Source organism: Lepidochelys olivacea (genome assembly GCF_965140295.1).
Source record: "Lepidochelys olivacea isolate rLepOli2 genome assembly, chromosome: 16".
NCBI lineage: Eukaryota > Metazoa > Chordata > Testudines > Cheloniidae > Lepidochelys > Lepidochelys olivacea.
This window is the reverse complement of record NC_140426.1, coordinates 14,584,423-14,604,846: the sequence shown is the minus strand read 5'-3', so window position 1 is coordinate 14,604,846 and position 20,424 is coordinate 14,584,423. Positions and strand designations below refer to the sequence as shown.

The 20,424-nt window shown below is 52.4% G+C and overlaps 1 protein-coding gene across 2 annotated transcripts in view; it reads right to left on the bottom strand.

The window, feature by feature from the left end:
* ENG (endoglin) overlaps nucleotides 1-17,364 on the bottom strand; it is a 54,754-nt gene extending 37,390 nt beyond the window's left edge. For both annotated transcript variants that reach the window (XM_084649934.1, XM_084649935.1), the window contains exon 1: nucleotides 16,967-17,364. In XM_084649934.1, coding sequence (XP_084506060.1) covers nucleotides 16,967-17,024 — 58 coding nt within the window. In that variant the 5' untranslated portion in view covers nucleotides 17,025-17,364. The remainder of the gene's footprint in view (nucleotides 1-16,966) is intronic.
* Between the last annotated feature and the right edge of the window lie 3,060 nt (nucleotides 17,365-20,424).

Sequence of the window (20,424 nt, the reverse complement as noted above, 5' to 3'; positions counted from 1 at the left end):
GGGGTCAGGGATGCGGGGGGAGGGGGGCCGGGGGGGGGAGGCCAGGAGAGGATACAGATCAAAGGGCAACTGAAGCCTTATCTAAGAAGCCTGAGTGGTAGGAGGGGAGAAGGCTGTGCTGCATTGTCCTTATTGGAACAAGAGGTCCCTGGGAGCCCATTTCCTGCTCAGGACAGCAAGAAGGGGCTCCAGGTTGGGGGCATAGGAAGGAGGTGCAGCAGGAGCTGAGAAGGGACTTGGGGGCAGAATGTGTCTGAGCACAGGGGGTTGGGATGCACTGAGGAAGCAACATCTGGCAGTTATTAGATGCTGCTGGTAGGATAAGGGCTAGGGGTTTGGGGGGGGTTCAGCTCTAGTTTCCAAGGGTTTACAATGTCAAGCTTAAAAATTTGCTTTGGCAGAACACTTAGCCCTGAAGGGATTGTTCTAGAGGCCGTAAATACAGGAAGGAAGCAAGGAAGGACAGAAGGACGGAATATCTTGAACCGTTCCTAGGTTACTGAAAAGGACATTTCCTCAATCAGCTGTAACTGCTCTTTAAAAAAGTAACCAAACAGGATTCTTCCTAGTGTTTTGGCTAAGAGGCGGGGGAAGCACCAGCTTACCAGGAATACACCCTCTCTCTGGAGAACGCGTCCTGTCTTTGCAGCTGTATGGACTTGATCAGGGAGGGCTTTTTTATCTCTAACTACGACCTTTACCACGTATTTGCAAGCCACTCTCCATCCATGGTGGAGTGTCACTGACTTTCATCAGGGTCTGTCAGGGCCAACTCTGAGACTAGCTCCAGGGAAAAGCAGCAGCAAAATCATTCAGACACTAAAACTATGCTGATCGAGAGGAAAGTCCAAATTAAGGCTATGCTCCCTCCTTTCGCTCTATGCCCTGGGTAACGACAGACATCACAGGTCATTCCTGGGCATCGACCCCTGGATTGCCCAGCACTAAAATGTGAATCGTACCACCTGAGCTGAAGGAGTAACTCAGTTAACTGGTACCTGTAGTACAGTCATATCCACTGTAAGCCAGCCACAGAGCGGGGATGGATTTAATAAGTTTATTAAGATGATGTTAAAATAAAAAGAAAACGGTACAGAGTTTAAGCATAGAAATTTCTGGCTATCAGGGAATAAGGTACAGATTATCAAGGGGTGCAAAGTTCGGTTTAGGATCTGGTGGTGTAAGGAATACATAATCTGCAATATCCCCGTAATACACTGAATAGTTTTCAGAGTACCAGCCATGTTAGTCTGTATCAGCAAAAAGGACAGGAGGACTTGTGGCACCTTAGAGACTAACAAATTTATTTGAGCATAAACTTTCATGGGCTACAGCGTATCAGGGGGTAGCCATGTTAGTCTGTATCCACAAAACAACAAGGAGTCTGGTGGCACCTTAAAGACTAACAGATTTATTTGGGCATAAGCTTTCGTGCATCTGAAGAAGTGGTGTTTTACCCACGAAAGCTTATGCCCAAATAAATCTGTTAGTCTTTAAGGTGCCCCCAGACTCCTTGTTTTTTTAGGGGAAACAGAGATGAAGTGATTTGCCCAAGGTCACTCAGCAGGTCTGTGGCAGAGTCAGGAACAAAGCCCAGGTCTCCTGAGTCACAGCCCAATGCCTTATCCTAGAACCATAGAGTTAGAAGGGAGCACAAGGGTCATCTAATCTAACCCCCAAAATATGACTCTGGTGGGATTCAAACCCACAACCTTTGAATGACTTAATCTGTCACTATGCTAGAAGTCCAATGCACTATCCATTGTGCCACAGAGCCTACATAGCATGCACCCTGGCTGAGATCCTCTGAGCAGTGTCCACTGACACCTTAGATGCCTTTGAGGGACAATGGGCACTGTCCTGGGCTCTCTGCTCAGCATCCCCCTTTGGTTCCCTGATTTTCAATCTCTGACCTCATTCCTGCTCCTATTTTTAAATTTGTTTCCCTACATACTCACTTATGGCCTGGGGTTAGCGGTTCTTCCCCCTTAGCTATGGTGGGGGGCTTTAGTTTGGGGGGGCCTTTCCCAGATCCGCAAATAGCACACGACACTGCCTACTCAGCCACAAGCCTTCCACCTTCAAACACCCCTGTGCTTTGGGGGTTGAAATCCTGAACCTTATTCAAAGTGAAATTTTCAGACCCATCCACACAAAACTGACCATGAATCAATTGTGAGATCTCAGCACGCCAAAGCACAGAGAAATCCGTGACTCACACTTCAGGACATGAACGGTCAATTCCCATCGAGGTCTGGAATTCCAGCCCGGTGCCCTCCCACCAAAACACACAGCATTTCGCAACAGGCCAAGTGCTCTATGTTGGGTCTTTTTAAAAATTCCTCTGAAGTGTCACATATTGGCCGCTGCCCAAGGCAGGAGATTGAACGTAATAAAGCTCTTATCCGGTATGGAAAATGCTATGTCCCTGCTGCAACCAACACTTGACAGAATCAGGCTATACCTTTCACAAACAATTGAGGACAAGAAGTCGTCCCCGTCCCCCAACGCCATGCCACGTACACCCCCTGGTCTGCAGCAGGGTAAGTGGAAATCGGAAAGATCAGAAGCTGTTATTTACATCATCTAAAAACCAGGGCATGCAACATTTTACTGAGGGGACAATAATACTGTGCCATTCAAAAAAACAAAATAGAAAATCTAAGTTACTGGAATGTACGTGGAATCCTCATTGTAAGGGGCAAGTTAGATACCTGATCCTGCAAGCAGATTTTACTTACTCCCGCTGACTGCAATGCAGCTGATTGGGGAATTGTCCCATTGAAGGCAATGGGACTTCTGAAGCCGAAAGGTGCTACTCGGTGTGAGTAACGCTATCAGAATATGCCCCCCGGCTCTGTTTGGCAGAAGCTGAGACTAGAACTGGCCAAACCTCAGGAAAATAAAAACACAACAATGTTGAGGAAAATAAACATAAATAAAATAAAAAGGAGTACTTGTGGCACCTTAGAGACTAACCAATTTATTTGAGCATGAGCTTTCGTGAGCTCACGAAAGCTCATGCTCAAATAAATTGGTTAGTCGCTAAGGTGCCACAAGTACTCCTTTTCTTTTTGCGAATACAGACTAACACGGCTGTTACTCTGAAATAAATAAAATACATATTTTTTGTGTGGCTATTTTGCACTGACCTCGGAAAAATTTCATCCTGCTAGAGCTGAGACCCGGAGAACTGGGTGAGGACATGGCGAGACACCTCATCTCACACAGACCACCTGAGCTGGATTCAGACCAGCAATGGCCTAGGGGTATTCGGTTCCATATCCCGCAGGAACAAGTCCCCAGCTCATGACACTTTATGACTGAGCCCTTGCTGCTGCTGAAGGGCAGGCATTGCCCCTGCTCTGGATGAAGGGGGAGCAGGGAATTACAGTAGGAGCTGGCTAGTTTCCCCTTTCTGCATCCTGAGGGTCTCACTGATATTAAGAAGGTGAGGTGCAGGTGGGGAGAGAAGAGGCTCCGTGGCTACAGCACGTCGAGAATGACGGTCAGGTTGACAACTCTCTGTCCACCTGTGTGAACGGCCAAGGCAGGGAGGGACAGGAGCTGCCAGTGCTATGGTGGTGAGACCCCTTTCCTACAGGTAATCAATGAAGACAAGGCAAAGGAAGAAAATATACTAATTAAATTGTGTGTGTGTGTGTGCGTGCGTGAGAGACGGACAGACAGACCGATGGCTTTCACTGGAGGGATCAGAATTGTTCAGTTGTGTGTCAGAGGCCCTATACAGCTAACAGCTAATGGAGATTCTACTTTGGCACACAGGACTATCCGTGCAAGATCTGATGTCCCAGCTGCTTCTGTTAAGTTCCTAGTGGCCCTAGCATTCAGCACTGCAACAGCTGTGAAGCCTTAGGTGCCTATAGATGTTTTACAACACATCCTAAGGTAACAAAGGATTCACTAGGGTGGTGGTAGTGAACTGTGACACACCATGAGCCCTTCCTTAAAGGGAGCTCAATATCCTTTGACAAACCTCCTGAGTCCGATACACAGAGGGTGGGAGAATGAGCCTGAAGCAGAGGGGGTGAATCGGGGTCCAGCAGCTGGGCCTGGCTGCCCCCTCAGGGTAATGTTTTCCTTGGAGATGGCCAGCCACTGAAAGGATTTCCATCACTTCCCTCTGGGGACTGACGCTTACCAGTGGCTCCAGACAACTGCATGCAAGCAGAGGCGTCTGGAGGCAGTGGAGCTGGGCCGGATGCTAGGCCCGGATTGTCCAGACGCCCTGACGTTGAAGGGGGAGAAGGGTGGATGACTGGACGATGCTATCTACAGCTCCAGTGAGTGACAGGAAATGGAAAGCCCAAGGAATGGGAATGGAAATTTACACAAAAGTGTCAGCAGTGCTGAATGAAAGGAGGATGGAGAGCAGGAGAAGGGGAGATGGAGGAGGAGAACGTGTGGTGGGGGGGAGGAAGGCGCAGGGAAGATGCAAGGTCAGGGCGCTGGTCTTATGCAAATGACAATCCCTTAATTTGCATATCTGATGAACACACATTCCCTTTTACAGAAAGAACAGAAGTGTCCCATTTCCCAGAATTCAAGCCCGCAGCAGGGAATGAGCTGTAGGAACATAGGGCTGGCCGTGCTCCGCCCTGGCTGGTGCCCGGGAAACTCCGGCTGAGCCGAGACTCGACTCTGCCCCGGTTGTTCCCTGTCCTAGGCTGGGTGGGGACCAAGGTTGGGGTGCTGACACCTGCTGCTTGCCCTGGAGAGGGAGGGGGACCTGGCTGCTCCCAGCTGTCTGCTAAGAGCTGCTATGGCTGGGTTGCTGTGGCCGCTCCTAGCCCCTAATTTCCTGCTGGGGGGCTTCGGGCTGCTGCTCCTGGGGATGGGACAGAAGCCTTTGGCCCAGGCTGCCATTCTCTGGCTTGCAGTATGGGGGCTCTCAGCAGCTCCCTGGCTGGCTGGGCTGGGGACGGGAGCCCTGGCCGCAGCTCCTGGCAGGAGGGTAGCTCTGGGCTCTTGGGTAGCATCCTTGGCTCTAACCAAGAGATCCCACCTACAGCAGCCCTAAGCCCAGAGATGCAGTCTTGAGCATCCACTCAGGGGACTGAAGCACTTAGGCTGGATCACTGCAGGGAGCTGCTGAACCCAGGGGCCTCCCCATCCCAGCCCCCAGGGATCCTGGACTGGCCACAGTAGGAGGGAAGTGTATTGGTAAGCCCTAGGCTGACATCTGCAAAGCCACCGAGGGATTTGCACTCTCAGATCCCACTAAAGCCAACCTCCATCTCAGCCACTTCCCCAAGGCCCCAGGCTGGGACATGGCTGTGTGTAGCTCATCCCATGTCAGACACAGTCAGGCTGTGGGGGAATGGGGGAGAGGAGTTGGTCTCAATGCAATGAATACAGCAAGCAACACTCCGGCTACTATGTGAGCCGGAGGCCCCCACTCCTGTGGTCTAGTCCCTCAGAATGTTAGTAATAGTAGTGAGCCCTGTGACAGCAGTTCACCGCTTCCCCCATTAGCCACCAAGGGGCATACTTTGTGCTCACCATCCCTTCCCTTCAGAGCTTCCCTGAAGCTGCAAGCTCAAGGTGGGTCCCCACTGCTCTGCCCTTCCTCCAGCCTTTGGTTTTTTGAGTGGCCCTCAGCACTGGCACCTGCCCCGGCTTCTGGTCAGAGCTCCCCCAAATCAACAGAAACATGACACTGATGGGATCTACTGGGTAACACTCCATGGCAGCGATACTCAGACCTCAGAGGTTCAGGAGCCAAATTAGCGACCAACAGTACCCAAAAGAGCACCAGTCGTGTGAGTTCATAGTTTCATTTAGTACATTTCATTTAGTAAATATGACAGGACTAGTCATATTTAAACCGTATGACAGGAAAATGTTTACAGACGCTCCCTGTGTTACGCAAACCTGACGTACGCAAATCCGCACATATGGAAAAAGTTCCATAAACTAGAAATAGGAGCGTTGCGGGTTTTTTGCGTAATGGTCGGAGATACGTTTCCAACTTACGCAAAATTTGTGTTACGCAAGGCGTTCCAGTCAAGTTCAAGTTCAAGTCGGAGGGCGTCACGTATGTGCATATATATAATTCTCGCAGCAAATAAGTTAATAACAGTGTAAGTTGATAACTTAATTGGTTAATAACATAGTAAAAGGATCCTGATTGGTTAATAACTTAGATTGGTTAATAATTAAATCCCACAGTGTTTTAATATCATGTGCTGCAAAAAGCCGCAGGAGACACATTCAAGAGCCACTTGTGGCACGTGAGCAGCAGTCTGAGTTTCGCTGCTCTAGGGTCTGTGTTGTGGCCAGGAGCTCAGATGAGATGATCATAATGGTCCCTTCTGGCCTTAGGATCCTGTCTTGATCCTTTCATTGCTTGTTCACAGCGGCTTGTTAATTTCACCCTGCTGTTGGGCAGAGCTGTCTGTCTTTAGACTGGGACGCCTAGTCCTGCTTCCCTTTACGCTCTGTTCCCCTTCGGACAGTTTGCTTCATGCGCATCCGAACTAGGAAATATCCTAGGTAAATCCATGCACACGCTTTCAAATGACAGCTTACGTGCTGCCGAAACTGGTAGCTTCACCCCTGCCGTCCCGCAACACCACACCACACCCACGCGTCGAAGAAATCTTCCTCTGGTAAAGATTTTTCAAGCCCTGCTAATGAGCTCGGCCAGTGTCAAAACCCAGTTTCCTGCACCCAGTCTGCAGAAGATGCGACTGCAACTGTGACTCACGCAGAGTGACAGCTGAAAAGATGGGGGTGGGGAGAAGAGAAGTCAAACAAGGAGAAGGCAAATTGCAAAGCCGCCCTTGCACTAGGGTCACAGACCAGGCCTCGTCCAGGACGCTGCGTCCACTGCCCACCTATTGTCCTGCACTTCCTCGACACACCAACTAGACCAGCCATGCAGTCAGCAGCATCAGGAGGAAGATAAACAGAGGCTTATCTGGGTTCCACAGGCAGCCCACTCTTCCCTTCCAGCCCTACCCCAAGCAGCCAGTCGAGGGTAATTCAGCCAGGACTAGACACCGGACTCCTGCGGCTGCTCAGAACACTGCAGACAGGTCCCATCTGCGTAGAGCCTCACGGCCCTCGCACTGAGGGACTAGCACACAAAGGGGAAAGATTAGATCTCCGCGGCCCCCGGGAGCTGCTCAGAGACTGTTTCCAAGGAGAACGGCACCGATCACTTATGTAAGAGGGAGATTACCCAGCCGTCTGGCCTGGCTGTGAAGCCGCCCACCTACAGAGTGAGAGCTGGGCCACGCCGGCTGGGAGGAGCCAGCCACCCGGCGTCCTAGGCTGGCACAGCCAGCAGGGGAGACCTTTCACCTGGCAAGGCAGGAAAAGACAGGCCAAGGCTTCCCTCTGCCTCATCAGCTCTGAGCCCCCACTCATCAAAACATTGCCCAGCACACAAACCAGTCCATCAAATTCCCCATGTCACTCAGCGCCCCCACCCCCATTGCTACATCACGCTCCACGCCTGCGCCCAGCAACTCATTAGTATTAACTGGCGCCGTCCAGTGAAACACCTTCCCCCTACAATCCATCAGACCCTCCCTTCGGCGCCAACAGGGCACCCACTCCCTGCCCCCTTCCGTTCCATATATCACCCAACCCCCACGTGTGCTCCAGACCCCGGTTATATGCTACCAGAGACCCCCATCACCTAATGCCCTCACACATCAAACACCTCTGTCTCACTTAACCCTCCTCCTGCTCCCTCGGGCTGTGTACATCTGCATGTCCCCAGTTCATAGCACTGTCCCTGCCCTGGCCAACACCTCCCTCTTGCTGTGCTCCAGCTCCTTTATCAAGGGGCCTTCAGCACAGTGCTCCCGAGGCGGGACTCCTCCTCTGCCCCCAGATCATAGGGGGCCAGGAGTCCACCGTTCTCTCCACTGTCCCACCCTCTCATGGGGTGCAGATGCTAAGCCGAGAAGGGGAAACCTCATCTCTTGTAGGCGCTGCCAGAACAGGATTCATCATCCCGCAAGCAAGGCGTAAGGGCCTCTCCCTGCAGAGGGCTCAGGGCTGGCAGCGTTACACTCAGGCTCGGCAGCTCCCCATGCCTGCTCCGCATAAACACGGCTGGCTCCTCACCTCCCTGCCAGGCCTCACTGGTATTCCGTCAGGGGGGAAAGCAGCCTGGCTCCAGCATTATGTAATGATCAGATAACATCGCTCAGCTGGGCCCAGCCTGCAGGGCCCCGGGGGCATCAGATAAGAGAGGCTTTATTTTTGTACAAAAAAATCTTGTTCCAACTCCTTCCCTCCCATCCCCCCGCCCACCGCAGCGCAGAGGAGACCAGGGAGTTGGAAAGGCCCCGAGCGTCACCCTGTCTGCCCAGAGCATGGGCCTGGAGGGGGTGGGGTGGGGGAAGTCCTGTTTTCTGCAAGCAGATCAAGGAGACGCTAACCAAACAAGTGCAGAACAATGGAACAGACCCTGGGGTGCAGTGGCATGGAGGAAACCATATGTATAGGTGGGGGTGAGGGGGTGGGAAAGAATTCCCATACAGATACAGTGTAAGACCCTCAGTCCAGGGAGAACTGAATAGATCCAGGGATTGATAATGGGATTTGGAGCCTTTCACATCTAGGTTGATGGTTTTGAGTGGGGACTAACTGTCATGGCCAAGAAAAGCATCTTGGCTTGGCACACATGGAACGAGCTGGTGGGTCTCAATCCAGGAGCCCTGGCACAAGACCCTTCATATCACAAAACCCAACACCCCTTTTGGTTCTAACCAGCCCCTTGTTGGCTGTCTCAGCAGAGAGGGCATCAGCTCACCATTACAGGGCAGTGCCTGACAGGGGGCGGAGATGGGGGAGAAGGCTTCTTTGCTACTGCCATGGCAGGACCTTTCCTGGGGATGAGCCCAGAGCATCAGCCTCTAGGGCTTTCAGCAGCACTAAATCATTTAAAGACTGAATACGCACACAGAGCCCTGGCCCCACTCACTCAGACCTAGTGCGAATCACACCTGCGCTGGGCTGATACACCAGACACTGGGGAAGATTCTGGAGTTGTTGCTATTTCTGGCCTTTTAAGGGTTGGGAACTTTAGCAGTTTGCTCAGTGGGATCACTGGGAGTCCATTTGCATTTATTATTTACTTGTTTTCAAATCGGGCGCTTTCCCTTCTATGCCTTGGCCACTGTCCTCACCTGTTCAGCACAACAGGGGGATTTTGTAAGGCTAAACCTAAGGCCAGGAGACTTGATCCTGGGAGGATATACAGGTTTGTCAATTCTGCAGTGACACTAACAGCTGCTGTAATCGATTCTCATTTACAGGCTGAGAAAAACACAGCGACTGAATGACTGGTGAAAAGCCAACGGGATTCAGAACTCTTAGCTTTAATAACTGATGGGGCTGTTAGTAACTCAGAGAAGACATTCATTTAAAGTGTTTTTACACTGACTGTGTCAGCACTTAGCACCCTTCACTCCCCATGATTTAGTTAGCCAGAGTCGCTTGGGTCCTTCTGCTTTTCAGAGCTGATTTGTTACCGCTCCATCTTCCTGGACTGGCTGAGGAGGTGACGTGAACTTGTTCAAGGTCATGCAGTGGCTCTATGGGTTTAGAATGAGAATCCAGGGCTCTTTCCGGTGACCAATGGACCACACAGACCAACCTGCCACCTCTGCCAGTAGGAAATTCCACTGGGGATGTGACATCTGAAAGCTTCAAGGAGCAGATATTCAGCAGCAAGCTGGGCTAGTCAGCTCCAGGACGGACCCCCATGAAATCTGTAGCTTAGGCTGTGTGCTCACTCATCAACCCAGGAAGGTATTTTACTAGGTTAACTAACCACAGCCACTGCATGCTGCAGTGATGGAAATCCACAGGTCAATGGAGTAGGTGAGAGCTGTCTCGGACCATTTTCCTCTCCCATCGTGGCTAGAGAAACTATTCCCCCTAGAAAGAAAAGGAGTACTTGTGGCACCTTAGAGACTAACCAATTTATTTGAGCATGAGCTTTCGTGAGCTACAGCTCACTTCATCAGATCAGAAAGCTCATGCTCAAATAAATTGGTTAGTCTCTAAGGTGCCACAAGTACTCCTTTTCTTTTTGCGAATACAGACTAACACGGCTGTTACTCTGAAACCTATTCCCCCTAGGTGAGGGGAAATTGATTTCCCAGGAACCAGCCTGTTTCCGGGACTAAGCAAAGGGAATAACCCCTTTTCTTTTTGAGCCTTTCTACATCATTTCTGCTTGTCTGTTCCACCCTCTACACAATAACTGGGAGATCGCCGAGGTGCCTCGGGGTCACGGAGCCTCTTTATGGGCCTGGGATTTAAGGGAGACAATGCAGATTTTTGCCGCTGGAAATCCAGCACTAGTTCAGAACTACAACATGGATGATCACCGTCTCATAGACACCTCTCTCCTGGCCCCGCGTGTGAGGGAAGTGAGGCAGGATCTGCTGCCAAGCCTTTGTCCCATTGCCATGAACGGGATTCTGGTGATTCACTGTGGCTCATGCTGTCCAGGCTCCTGGTCCTGTGTTGTCACTGTTAAGTACAGCAGAGCCTTTCCCTGACCTCTTCTACACAGTCTGCAGGATGACATGAGGGCAGTGTAATCTGCCCCAGCTGCCATGCCAGGCAGAGCCAGGTAAACCCAGGCATATGAGGACCCTGAGGACAAACCCCCAGTCCCACTAAAAGCAGCACAAACGTTACCCAGCTCGCTTTTTGATGTCACTGGTGATGATGGATACAGTAATAGCTGGGTGAGCTCAGCACACCGGGACACAATCATATGATTCAGATCCTTTCTCTGAGCTGGAAAACAATGCCAGTAAATGGCCAGCAACACAATGGGATGCCAATTCAGAGCAGAGTGTGCAAACAGTGGTGGGTGTGATGCGCACATAGGACAGGTGAAGGCAGGGGTGGGGTTTAGGGAAGGGAGGTCTGGCTGAAAGGGGATGCAGCTGACTGGCGTGGCCAGGGTGAAGGGCCTCAGGCTTTGGATCCCGATCATCCATTCACATAGCGCCTTTCACCCCATAGCACTTTACCAGCTCACAAACAAACGATACACGGCTCACTCCAACAGTCCCTGAAACACAGCCCCTTCTGGGGTGGGACATGGCAGCTGCGTCACAGCAGATACCAGCGCTCGACTGCAGTTTAGGACACAAAGCGAAAAATGCCTTTTTCAATGGAAAACGCAGATGGACTGTTAGGAAGGCAGAACATTAAAACCCACCCTGAAATTCAATCTGGGATCAGCAAGGGTTGTCAGGGGCTACAGGTAGCTGAGTGCTGTCTCCTAGTGCTTCTCAAGCTATCTGATGTGGGGGACCTGCAATTTTTTTTCCAATGTGCGCGCAGACCGGCAGCTGATGGCTCGCGGACCGGCACCGGTCCACGGACCACCACTTTGAGTAGCACTGTCCTAGGCCACAATTGTGGTGCTGGCCAAGGGAAGAGTGACACCTACTGCACCACCGACACCCACAGGGGAGCTCTGACCGGTCTCTCCGCTAAGCACTCACTCAGTCCAACACTGCTGAGCTCGGGCCAGACGGCAGGAGTGCAGCACAAGGGGCTACAGAGACGGCTAGATGGCAGCTGGGGAGCGTAGCTTTTCCCCCACTTGTTTGGGCAGCTTTTGAGATTTTCCATAACTAGGGCTTTTCACGTGTTTTTTCTACTTTGGAAGTGAAAACCAGAGTGAGGGACAGGGAATCACGGGGGGAGACAGATTTTCATTTTGCAGCTCTACTTAATGTCACTGGTTCAGGTAACTGAGCCTGTATCCCCCGCCACGGTCCCTCGAGGGCACCCACTTAAGGTTTCTGGCTCCCAGCTGTCACCTCTCTTGGGCACAGCTCCGGGCCTTGCACTGTGACATCCCCAGCAAGCCAGGCTGCCGAAAGACGAGTGCCTGCAGTTTGCTTTCTGTCCGAGGTTCTGACCAGCACCTTGCCTGCTGTTACAAGTTACCACTCAGCTCTTTCTGAGCCAGCCCAGCACCTTTATTCTTAAGGTAAAAGCAGTACAGAGAAAACGTGTAAAAAAACCAAAGTTCCTATACATGTGCTAACAGTTGACCTGAGGTCACCTGCAGCCTTAGGGGGACCTAACAAGCCAAAGTCTTTCCCACTCTTCTGCAAGGGCTGGGGCCCTTGGACAGAAGGTCCGGTCCGTTTGCTGGATCAGAAAGAAGACCTGAGCCTGTGCGAACCCAGCTCTTTATCCAAATGGCCTTGCTTTGTGGGATGGTGTCTGGAATCAGTCTCTGCTCTCTGGAGATGTTATAACCTGCGTGATTTGCCGTCATCATCTCCCACGGTTTGTGGTTCCTGGAAAAGCTGGGGGAGCCCTCCTCACGGGAGTTCAGTAAAATCCTTAGCTCACAGTAATACACAAACTTAATATAATACAGGCCCCAAAGACATTGCACAGGATGGCATCACCTGTCACACGGCGCCTGGCAGCTCCTACCCGGTTTGTAGATGATAAGGGCAGGAGAGGACATTGGATCATCCTGTGTGATCCCCCCGCCCACCATAAGCAGGGAATGCTCAGCTGGTCTCCTTCCTGGGCTGTGGCTGGGCAGTGCCACGCGTAGCAATGCCCAGCTCACCTCTACCTGCATACAGCGAAAGAGCTTCTCATCCCCAGGTGATTCTGTCACTCAGAGGGGTTGGTGTCAGACTCCTCATGCTTTCCAGGAGCAACGAGAAACACACACTGGCCTGCGGCTAATCCAAGAGCAGCCACTGAGCCAGCATGCCCATCCCCACCTGTCATTCAGCACAGGCCCAAAGGAGGCCCACAGGGAGGACAGCAGCTGCCACGTGGAACATCAATGGTAGCGTGAAAGGGATGATCCTCAGGGTGCCACCAAAGAGGACGAGGACCCTCTAGGGTTTTACTGAAGACATACTGAGCCAAATTTCCCCCGGGTGTAAACCCAGAGAAGGCGTAGGGTTCCACCAGGGATAGACTTGGCCCAATGAGGCTGTCTAGCCACAGTCCAGTCCCATTTGAACCAGATTATCCAGCCACATGGGAGTTCTCCATAAGAAGTCACTTTAACTAGATCCCCTCGCACTGTTGAGCTCAGTGCCATGATTAGCACAGTCCTTCCCCACCTGCAGGGATCACACAAGCTCTCGGGACGCACCTTCCCTTAGTGACTCATGATCACAGGCGCAGCTTCTCCCATTTTCTAGGAGCTGCCCTGTCACCACACTTCCATGATTGCTGTTCTGCAGATGAGTGTGCGCCCCGGGTCCTGAGATTCCACACTGCTCTCTCAGCCCCACTCATTACAGTGCTGCCAAAGCTTATGGTTTTATCACAAGTCCTGGGATATTTGGTTGGGCTTCTTAAAGCTCCAGCTTCTGGAGTCATGTGATTAGGTGAAAATCCCAGCTGTAATTTTTTAAAAGGTTGGTTCCACAGAAAAGCTTGAAAATGTGACTCAAATGCAGCCCGAAAGCTCAGAAACAAAAAGCAAATCCCCCTGCTCAAGACATTTACACATTTTCTAATAGCTTGTGATTTTTAAGCCATTCTGATGCTTGTTGGGTCTTGATGCATGATTTCTGAATGCAAGAGTGGGTTAAGCTGAGTCAGGGAAATTCCACCCTCATCCCTAGCTCCTGCTGAGTGGGAATCCTGCAGTTCGCCCAGTGGTGATCTCTCCTGAGCTGACCAAACTGCAGAAGATCCCCCTGAAAATGCTTCCATGCCTGCCAGTCCCTCTGGTTCTGTGGGCCAGGGCCCTGGGGCATACACATTTAAAAACCATCTGTACGCACTGTTAGTCCACGCAAGCCTGTATTCACACCCTACACACCACTGGAATAGTCTTGTACAAAATATGCCTTGGGAGGTATCATTCGAAAACTAGTAAGCCACTGGTCAATAATATCAACCTCATACATAGCAACCTTATGTGTAAAGTTCTGACATCCCCCTGTGTGATGTTGAAGACACATGTTCAAACCTGCACAGCCCTGACTAGGTGGAACTGGTCAAGCAGGCCTGGCTTAAACAAAGGGGTGTGTGTTTACCTCAGTTTACATATAAGCTGTAAACAGAGTCCCTTCAGACAGTGAGAGAGGGGAGAAAGACCACAGAGAAAATCTGCATTTCAGAAAAGAAACAGCATAACACCTCTTTCCTCCACCAGAGGCCCTGTCTCCTTGCTCCCAGCTAGAAAGAACCTTAACTAGGGGGCACGCTCAGGAAAATGCTTTTCAAAGGGTGACAGGACAACAAAAGCAAGAGGCAAAACACCTCCGGGTCTCCCTCCCTGCCCACCTCTCTCTAAGACAAGAGACGTTGGGCTTTGGGAGCAGATCCTGACCTGAGAGTTCGGTCAACAATGCTACTGGAAAGCTGTCGCAAGAATTTCACCTTGAACCACGTTCTAGTTTGTTACGTTTAGTACTAGGAAGCTTTTTGATCTTTATTTCTCTTGTAAGTGTTTCTGACTTTAATGCCTTATACTTGCACTCACTTAACACCTAGCTCCTTGTACTTCAGCAAACTTGTCTGACTCGCTAATCAAACCTAATCCAGTGTTGTGACCTGCATGGGTAACTCCTCTGAAGGCAGCAAGCTGCCGTGTGCTGATCTCCTTAGGGGGGCAAGGGACCGAATACATCTGGACTGTGCGGGAGGGGGCTAGACAGTGAAGAACACACGCCTTGGGGAGACGATTTGGGACTGGGCGTGTGTTGGGGTCACCCCACAGGCAGTACTCAAGGCTGCTAGAAGCCAGAGTGTGGCTGATGTGCCGCTGACAGGCTGCTGGGGTCACAGCTGCTGGACCAGGGCTGTGGATCTACACAGATACTCAGGACGTCAGGAGCCCAGCTTGGGAACTACAGCAGCAAAGTACTGTGAGGCACCCCAGGTTGCAGGTAGGGGTGACACAGCCCCTCACTGGTCTGGATTGCACCCTGGAATGTCATGACCATATTATCTCCACACCCACGATCCCCCTGGAAACCTGATTTTGGTTTAGAACCGATCTCTACGGCCAAGCCTGCCATGTTGTGGGACTGGGGTATAGCACAGTGCTGGCCTGGCTGTATGCACGAGATCACAGAGTGTTATAAACCAGCGTGGAATCAATGATGATTTTCACAGCCTGTCCCTACTACAAAGCTACCCTGCGCCTTGCTAGATATCCAGGTAGTCCGACCCTTCAGCAAAGCCACAGCTCCATCTCTGCTATCTGCTCTTCCAGTCTCATTCTCCAAGGGAGCTAACAACTTGTGCTCTCTCCCTGTAGCTCGTTTAGTTTCTTTGGTGTGTATTTCTGTTCATTAACTCACAACATTTGTCCCTTTCAAATCCTTGCTCATCCTGAATTGTTCTTTCCTCTCCTACTGTTGCTTTACTCTTTGGCCTCGACACTTGCAAGATTTTATGAGGGTGAATAAACGCAGCTGGGGGATTTCCCAAGCATCTCACTTCTCCAGAGGAGGTTACTTTAGAGAGAGGATTTATCCCGATCCACGGAATTTGGCCAAATTCCCAATTTCTTTACAGTCTCAGTTTTCAAAGGCTCGTACGTTATTTTCATTTCCCCTTTTCCCTCTCCCCTCCCTGCGCTGCCTGGGACCTTTACAATCCAAAGCGAGACAAACAAGCTGGGGTTTGCACTTTTCTAACATTTGTTTCGAGTTTTCTCTTTCCTATTCCCAGCAACGCTTCAAGCAATTTCCTCTGCAAAACTCCAGCTCTCAGCATTCTGGCTGCAGCCGCAGGAGTTTGATTTGACTGAGTAATCAAAAGATGTTTTACACCAAACACAACAGGCCGGATCAGCCTCCCTCCCAAGCCATCCCACTGGGGCATGCGCTGATTCACGCCAGCTGAGGATCCGGCCCCCTGCGTCTCCCAGCACTAAACGCTTATGTCAATCACCCCCAGCCCAACACTGGAATGGGAGAGGGGCCCTAAGCAGCACAGTGGTTTGTTGCCTTGCATAGCCCAGGAATCTCCTAACAGCCATTCAGCTGGCCTTGCACAGTGTTTGTCTGGTCCCATACTGTGTCCTAGAACTGAGATTTATCTGGTGGGTCACTGGGAAGCCGCAAACCACCCCCCGTCCCAGGCCCAGGGGACAGGTTTTCCTTCCCTCCTTTAGCGATTTTTTCTGTAATTTGCTTTCGTACTTGCTAACTATGGCCCCGATCCAATTTCCATGGACGTCGAGAGACAGGCTCTCATTGATTTCAGTGAGTTTTGGATGAGGCCCAGGGAGTCCGGTTCTGAGCTGCAGATTGCCCTTGGCTCCCACTAAAGCCAATGGCGCTGAGGGCACTACCGGAAGCACTCAGCACTTTGCAGGATCTGGCTCTAACAGCAGCAGGCTATAGACCTCAGGCTGCAGTCTCGGGCCCTGTGTGCAAGCACCCGCCCGCCGGGATAGTTCACAAATAAGTCACTCTCCACTCGGCCACAGGGAGCGCAGTGCGGAAAGCCCAGGCCTAGAGATAGCAAAGGAGGTGCTGGGTGAGCTTTCCCGGGCTGACCAAGGGAGTGACTGGCTGAGATGCAGCTAACCGGAGAGCTAGGTAAGAGTCAGCCAGCGATGTGGGGTCCCTGGGTTGCGGGGAAAAGGGAAAGCAAAGCTGGGTTTTGCTCTCACCATCGGCTTTTCACAGTGCCTGCGAGGGACAATGGAGACGCTTGTGGAGTGCAAGTTCCCGGTGCAAGAGCAGGACTCTGGCTGTGTTTGCTGGGGACAGGGTGGCACACGGCCTGGGGTCTAGCCCACCAGCGCATGTGAAAGTGCAGCATGAAAAATGGAGCACTTGGCTCAGCTGGATTCAGGTCTAGTGTAAAGATCCAGCTGCGAGAAGGATGGGGCTAAGGCACAGCAGGAGAATACAGAATTAAACCAACCCCATCAGCCAACCGCCCCGCACCCAGAGCCGCCCGCCCAGTGCGCAGGCAAGGAGGAGTCACTCACTTGTGCGTATCGGTATGCAAGAGAGCAGCAGCGCTGCTAGGAACAGCCCAGCCTCCATGGGGTGGGAATGCCGACTCCCCGCTCTGCCTCTCTTCTCTGCCTCCCGGCACTTCTTAGCCTGTGTCCAGAGGCAGGGGCCTCGCACCAGGAACCCCCGAGGGGCTGCACTGTTTCGCTACAGGACCGCGGAGACAAAGCCGGAGGGAGGGGAAGCGTCTCCACTCCAGCCTTGGGGAGTTTCAGAGCTCGTGGCGATGCAGAAGTGGAGGAAGCAGCAGAACCGGAGCCGGCCGTCGTGGGCTGGCGAGGCGGCTGCCACTTGCTGCGCCCGGGCTGCTCTGCAGCGTGGAGGTGCTGTGTGGGACTCACAATGCCTGAATGGGCAGCACTGACTCAATCCAGCCCTGATGACGCGGCGCGGCAGGAAATTAACTCCCTTTAGAGGAGGGTCTGCCAAGCGATCGCCTGCCAAAGGAAGAGAGGAAATGCCGTTTTCAGAGGCCTGGAGCCTCTGCTGGAGGTCATGCTCTGACAGCACGACGGGAGCTGTGGCTCAAGGCTGAAGGAGAGCAAGGGAGGGCGCCTTGCACTTTCAGTTCCCTCTGCAAGGAGGAGTGCAGCCGAGAAGGGGTTCCCAGCACATCTGGAGCTCCTGGAAGTGGCTCTGCTTCCTGGCCTCCATGTGGGTCTGCATTTTCTTTTCTCCTGCCCTCAGCCAACCCGGTAACTGATACTATCCCCTGGCATGGCTTCATCCCCAGGAACAACTGTACGGGCCACACTGGGGAGTGATTTCTGGCTTCCCAGCCAGATTCTGCATGGAGACAGATAGTTGGGTTTGTGAGCATGCCTCAGTGCGACTGCAGCATGTGTGTGGACACCGCCCTGTTCTCAAGTCCCAGCCACTGAATCCTTCCTTTAGGATTCCTGAGAGGGAGTGTGGTCTAATGATCAGTACCCAGGCCTGGGATTCTATTCCCAGCTCTGCCACTGACCTGCTGGGTAACCCTGGGCAAGTCACATCACTGCTCTGTGCCTCGGTTTCCCCTGTCAAATGAGGCTGCTAATCTCTTCCCGCCTCTGAGGGGTGGTGAATCTAGAGTGCTTTGGATGGAAGGGGACAGAGACGGACAAAGCATCTTTCTGCGGGGGCTCCCAGTGTCCTTTCAGGGGGTACGACGGGAGTTTGACGGGCTGTCTGAGGCCAAACGGGGAGTTCCCATGCCCAAGCTCAACAACATGGGGCACAGTGTCTATGCGCTGGAGAACACAGACACTGCAGCCTCTCCCAGGGCATTCTCAGAGCCTGGCTAGCACAAGGACCTACGAGGGGGAGAGGAAACTTTTCAGGCAAAGCACAGTAGAAGAAACTTTTCTCTAGGTTAGCAGCAGACCCTCCCCCCCCCCACAACACAGCCTGACAGGACTTCGTGTTCTCACTGGCATATGGCTGATGGCGCCACTCCATGGGTAGTGCTGAAGAAGTCAAAGGGCCGCTCCATGCCACAGTAGCAGCTGAGGCAGAGGACCTGTTGCAACCTGGCTCCAATTGTAGTGCCGATGGGCTCTTAGAAACATAGAATCAGAGAACATCAGGGTTGGAAGGGACCTCAGGAGGTATCTAGTCCAACCCCTGCTCAAAGCAGGACCCATCCCCAGCTAAATCATCCCAGCCAGGGCTTTGTCAAGCCAGGCCTTAAAAACCTCTAAGGAAGGAGATTCCACCACCTCTCTAGGTAATCCCTTCCAGTGCTTCACCACCCTCCTAGTGAAATAGTGTTTCCTAATATCCAACCTAAACCTCCCGCACTGCAACTTAGAGACCATTACTCCTTGTTCCGTCATCTGCCACCACTGTGGTCTGTCCCTTAGCTGTGGTCTGTCACTGGACATGGCCAAGGCTTTAGCCTGGCTAGGGAATACAGCTGAGATCCTAGGTAGGCTACAGCATGGAACTGCCTTTCACCCCGCTCAGGGGACAAGCATGTTGTTACAGGCCATAATTGATGCCCGGGCAGGGTCTTAGTCCCACGGCCGTATGCGAGAGCAAGAGTGACTTGTTAAAGGCTCACTAAGGACGCTGCTAAAGAGCTATTGTCGATATAACAATAGGACTTCATGACCTCAGAAGCCAAGGTCCCATAGTAGCTGGGGGAGGGAATCTCCCTGTTTCTGGTGGGCTTCATTCCCCTACCAGGCCATCCCAGCAGATCCTTCAAAAAAAAAGTTTCTCCCCAGCCATTAGAACGTACCAAAGCAGAAGAATGTTTGTAATTGCTCACTGGAAGGCTCTGGGTGAGCCCCCAGGATAGGTCCCCCGGGCTGGGAGGGGTTGGCAAGGTAACGAATCCCATCTGAAGCAGAGAGATTCACCCCCACCCCACTTGACCCTGGCCCCCAACTCCAATAAGTCCCAGCATAAGCAGGCTAAAGGAACACGTCTATGTGAAAGGGTGGATAGCACCACGGAAGGGCCGAAGGGCTCACAACAGTGGAGCACCAGGGATGTCCTGGGTGAGAGGAGGAGGCTGGGACTTTGCCAGGTTGGGTCTTCACAGGGCAGGCCAGGCTCTGTTTAGATCTCAGCTCGTGACATGCTGCTCTCACAGTCCGTGATCACCCCCTGCTGCGTCACCCTCCCACAGCCCTGCAGCAGCTTCTCAGCAACTCCTCTGCCCTTCTGGGCCGCCAGCTCGGCCCTGACAGGTGGTGCCACCATCTTCGGTCATCCCTCTGCTCCCGAACCCACCACGCCACATGCCCTCTTCCCCCAGTGGGCCTGGAGACTCCTGTCGGCAGCTTTTCTGAGGCATTCCCGGCTCCCTCGCCAACTCACTGGCCTTCCACCTCTAAGCGGGCAGGGGACATGGGGGCCCTTTTCCCAAGCAGGCATCCAGAGCCCACACTTGGCCCCTCACACCGGCTCGGAGACCTGGGCAGGCACCAGAAAGGTGAGCTGTAGAACTGGGATCTGGATTTCAAACACCCCAAGGAAACTGGAGGCATGTTTGGTTCTGGGGAGGAGGGCCCACAGTTCCCAAAAGTGATTTCGGGTGCCCAGTGGGGAATGCCTGCAAAAGGGCCTGACCCTCCGAGGACGGATGTTCAGCACTTTCGGACCCTCAGGTCCCACTGGGGTGCCTCGTGCTGGGCTTCCAAAAGTCACCCGTCGCTTTTGGAAATGTAGGCTAGGGTGTCCGGTTTGGGTGCGTTTCTTGATTTCAAGCCCCTAGATGCCAGTTGAAGCATCCAAGGGTAGGATCTGACATCCCAGGCTTGGAAAGTGGCTGGGGATGCCTTGGGATAAACAGCTGGCCAAGGGATCAAAGGCCGGAGCATCAGCAGCTGTTTAATGGCACATAAAATATTGGTGTAACTTGTGGGCGGAGAACGGGAGTCTCGAGGACTCAAAAAACAGAGTGACTGGCTTGGACACAGGCCTGAAACCAGAGTGAGGA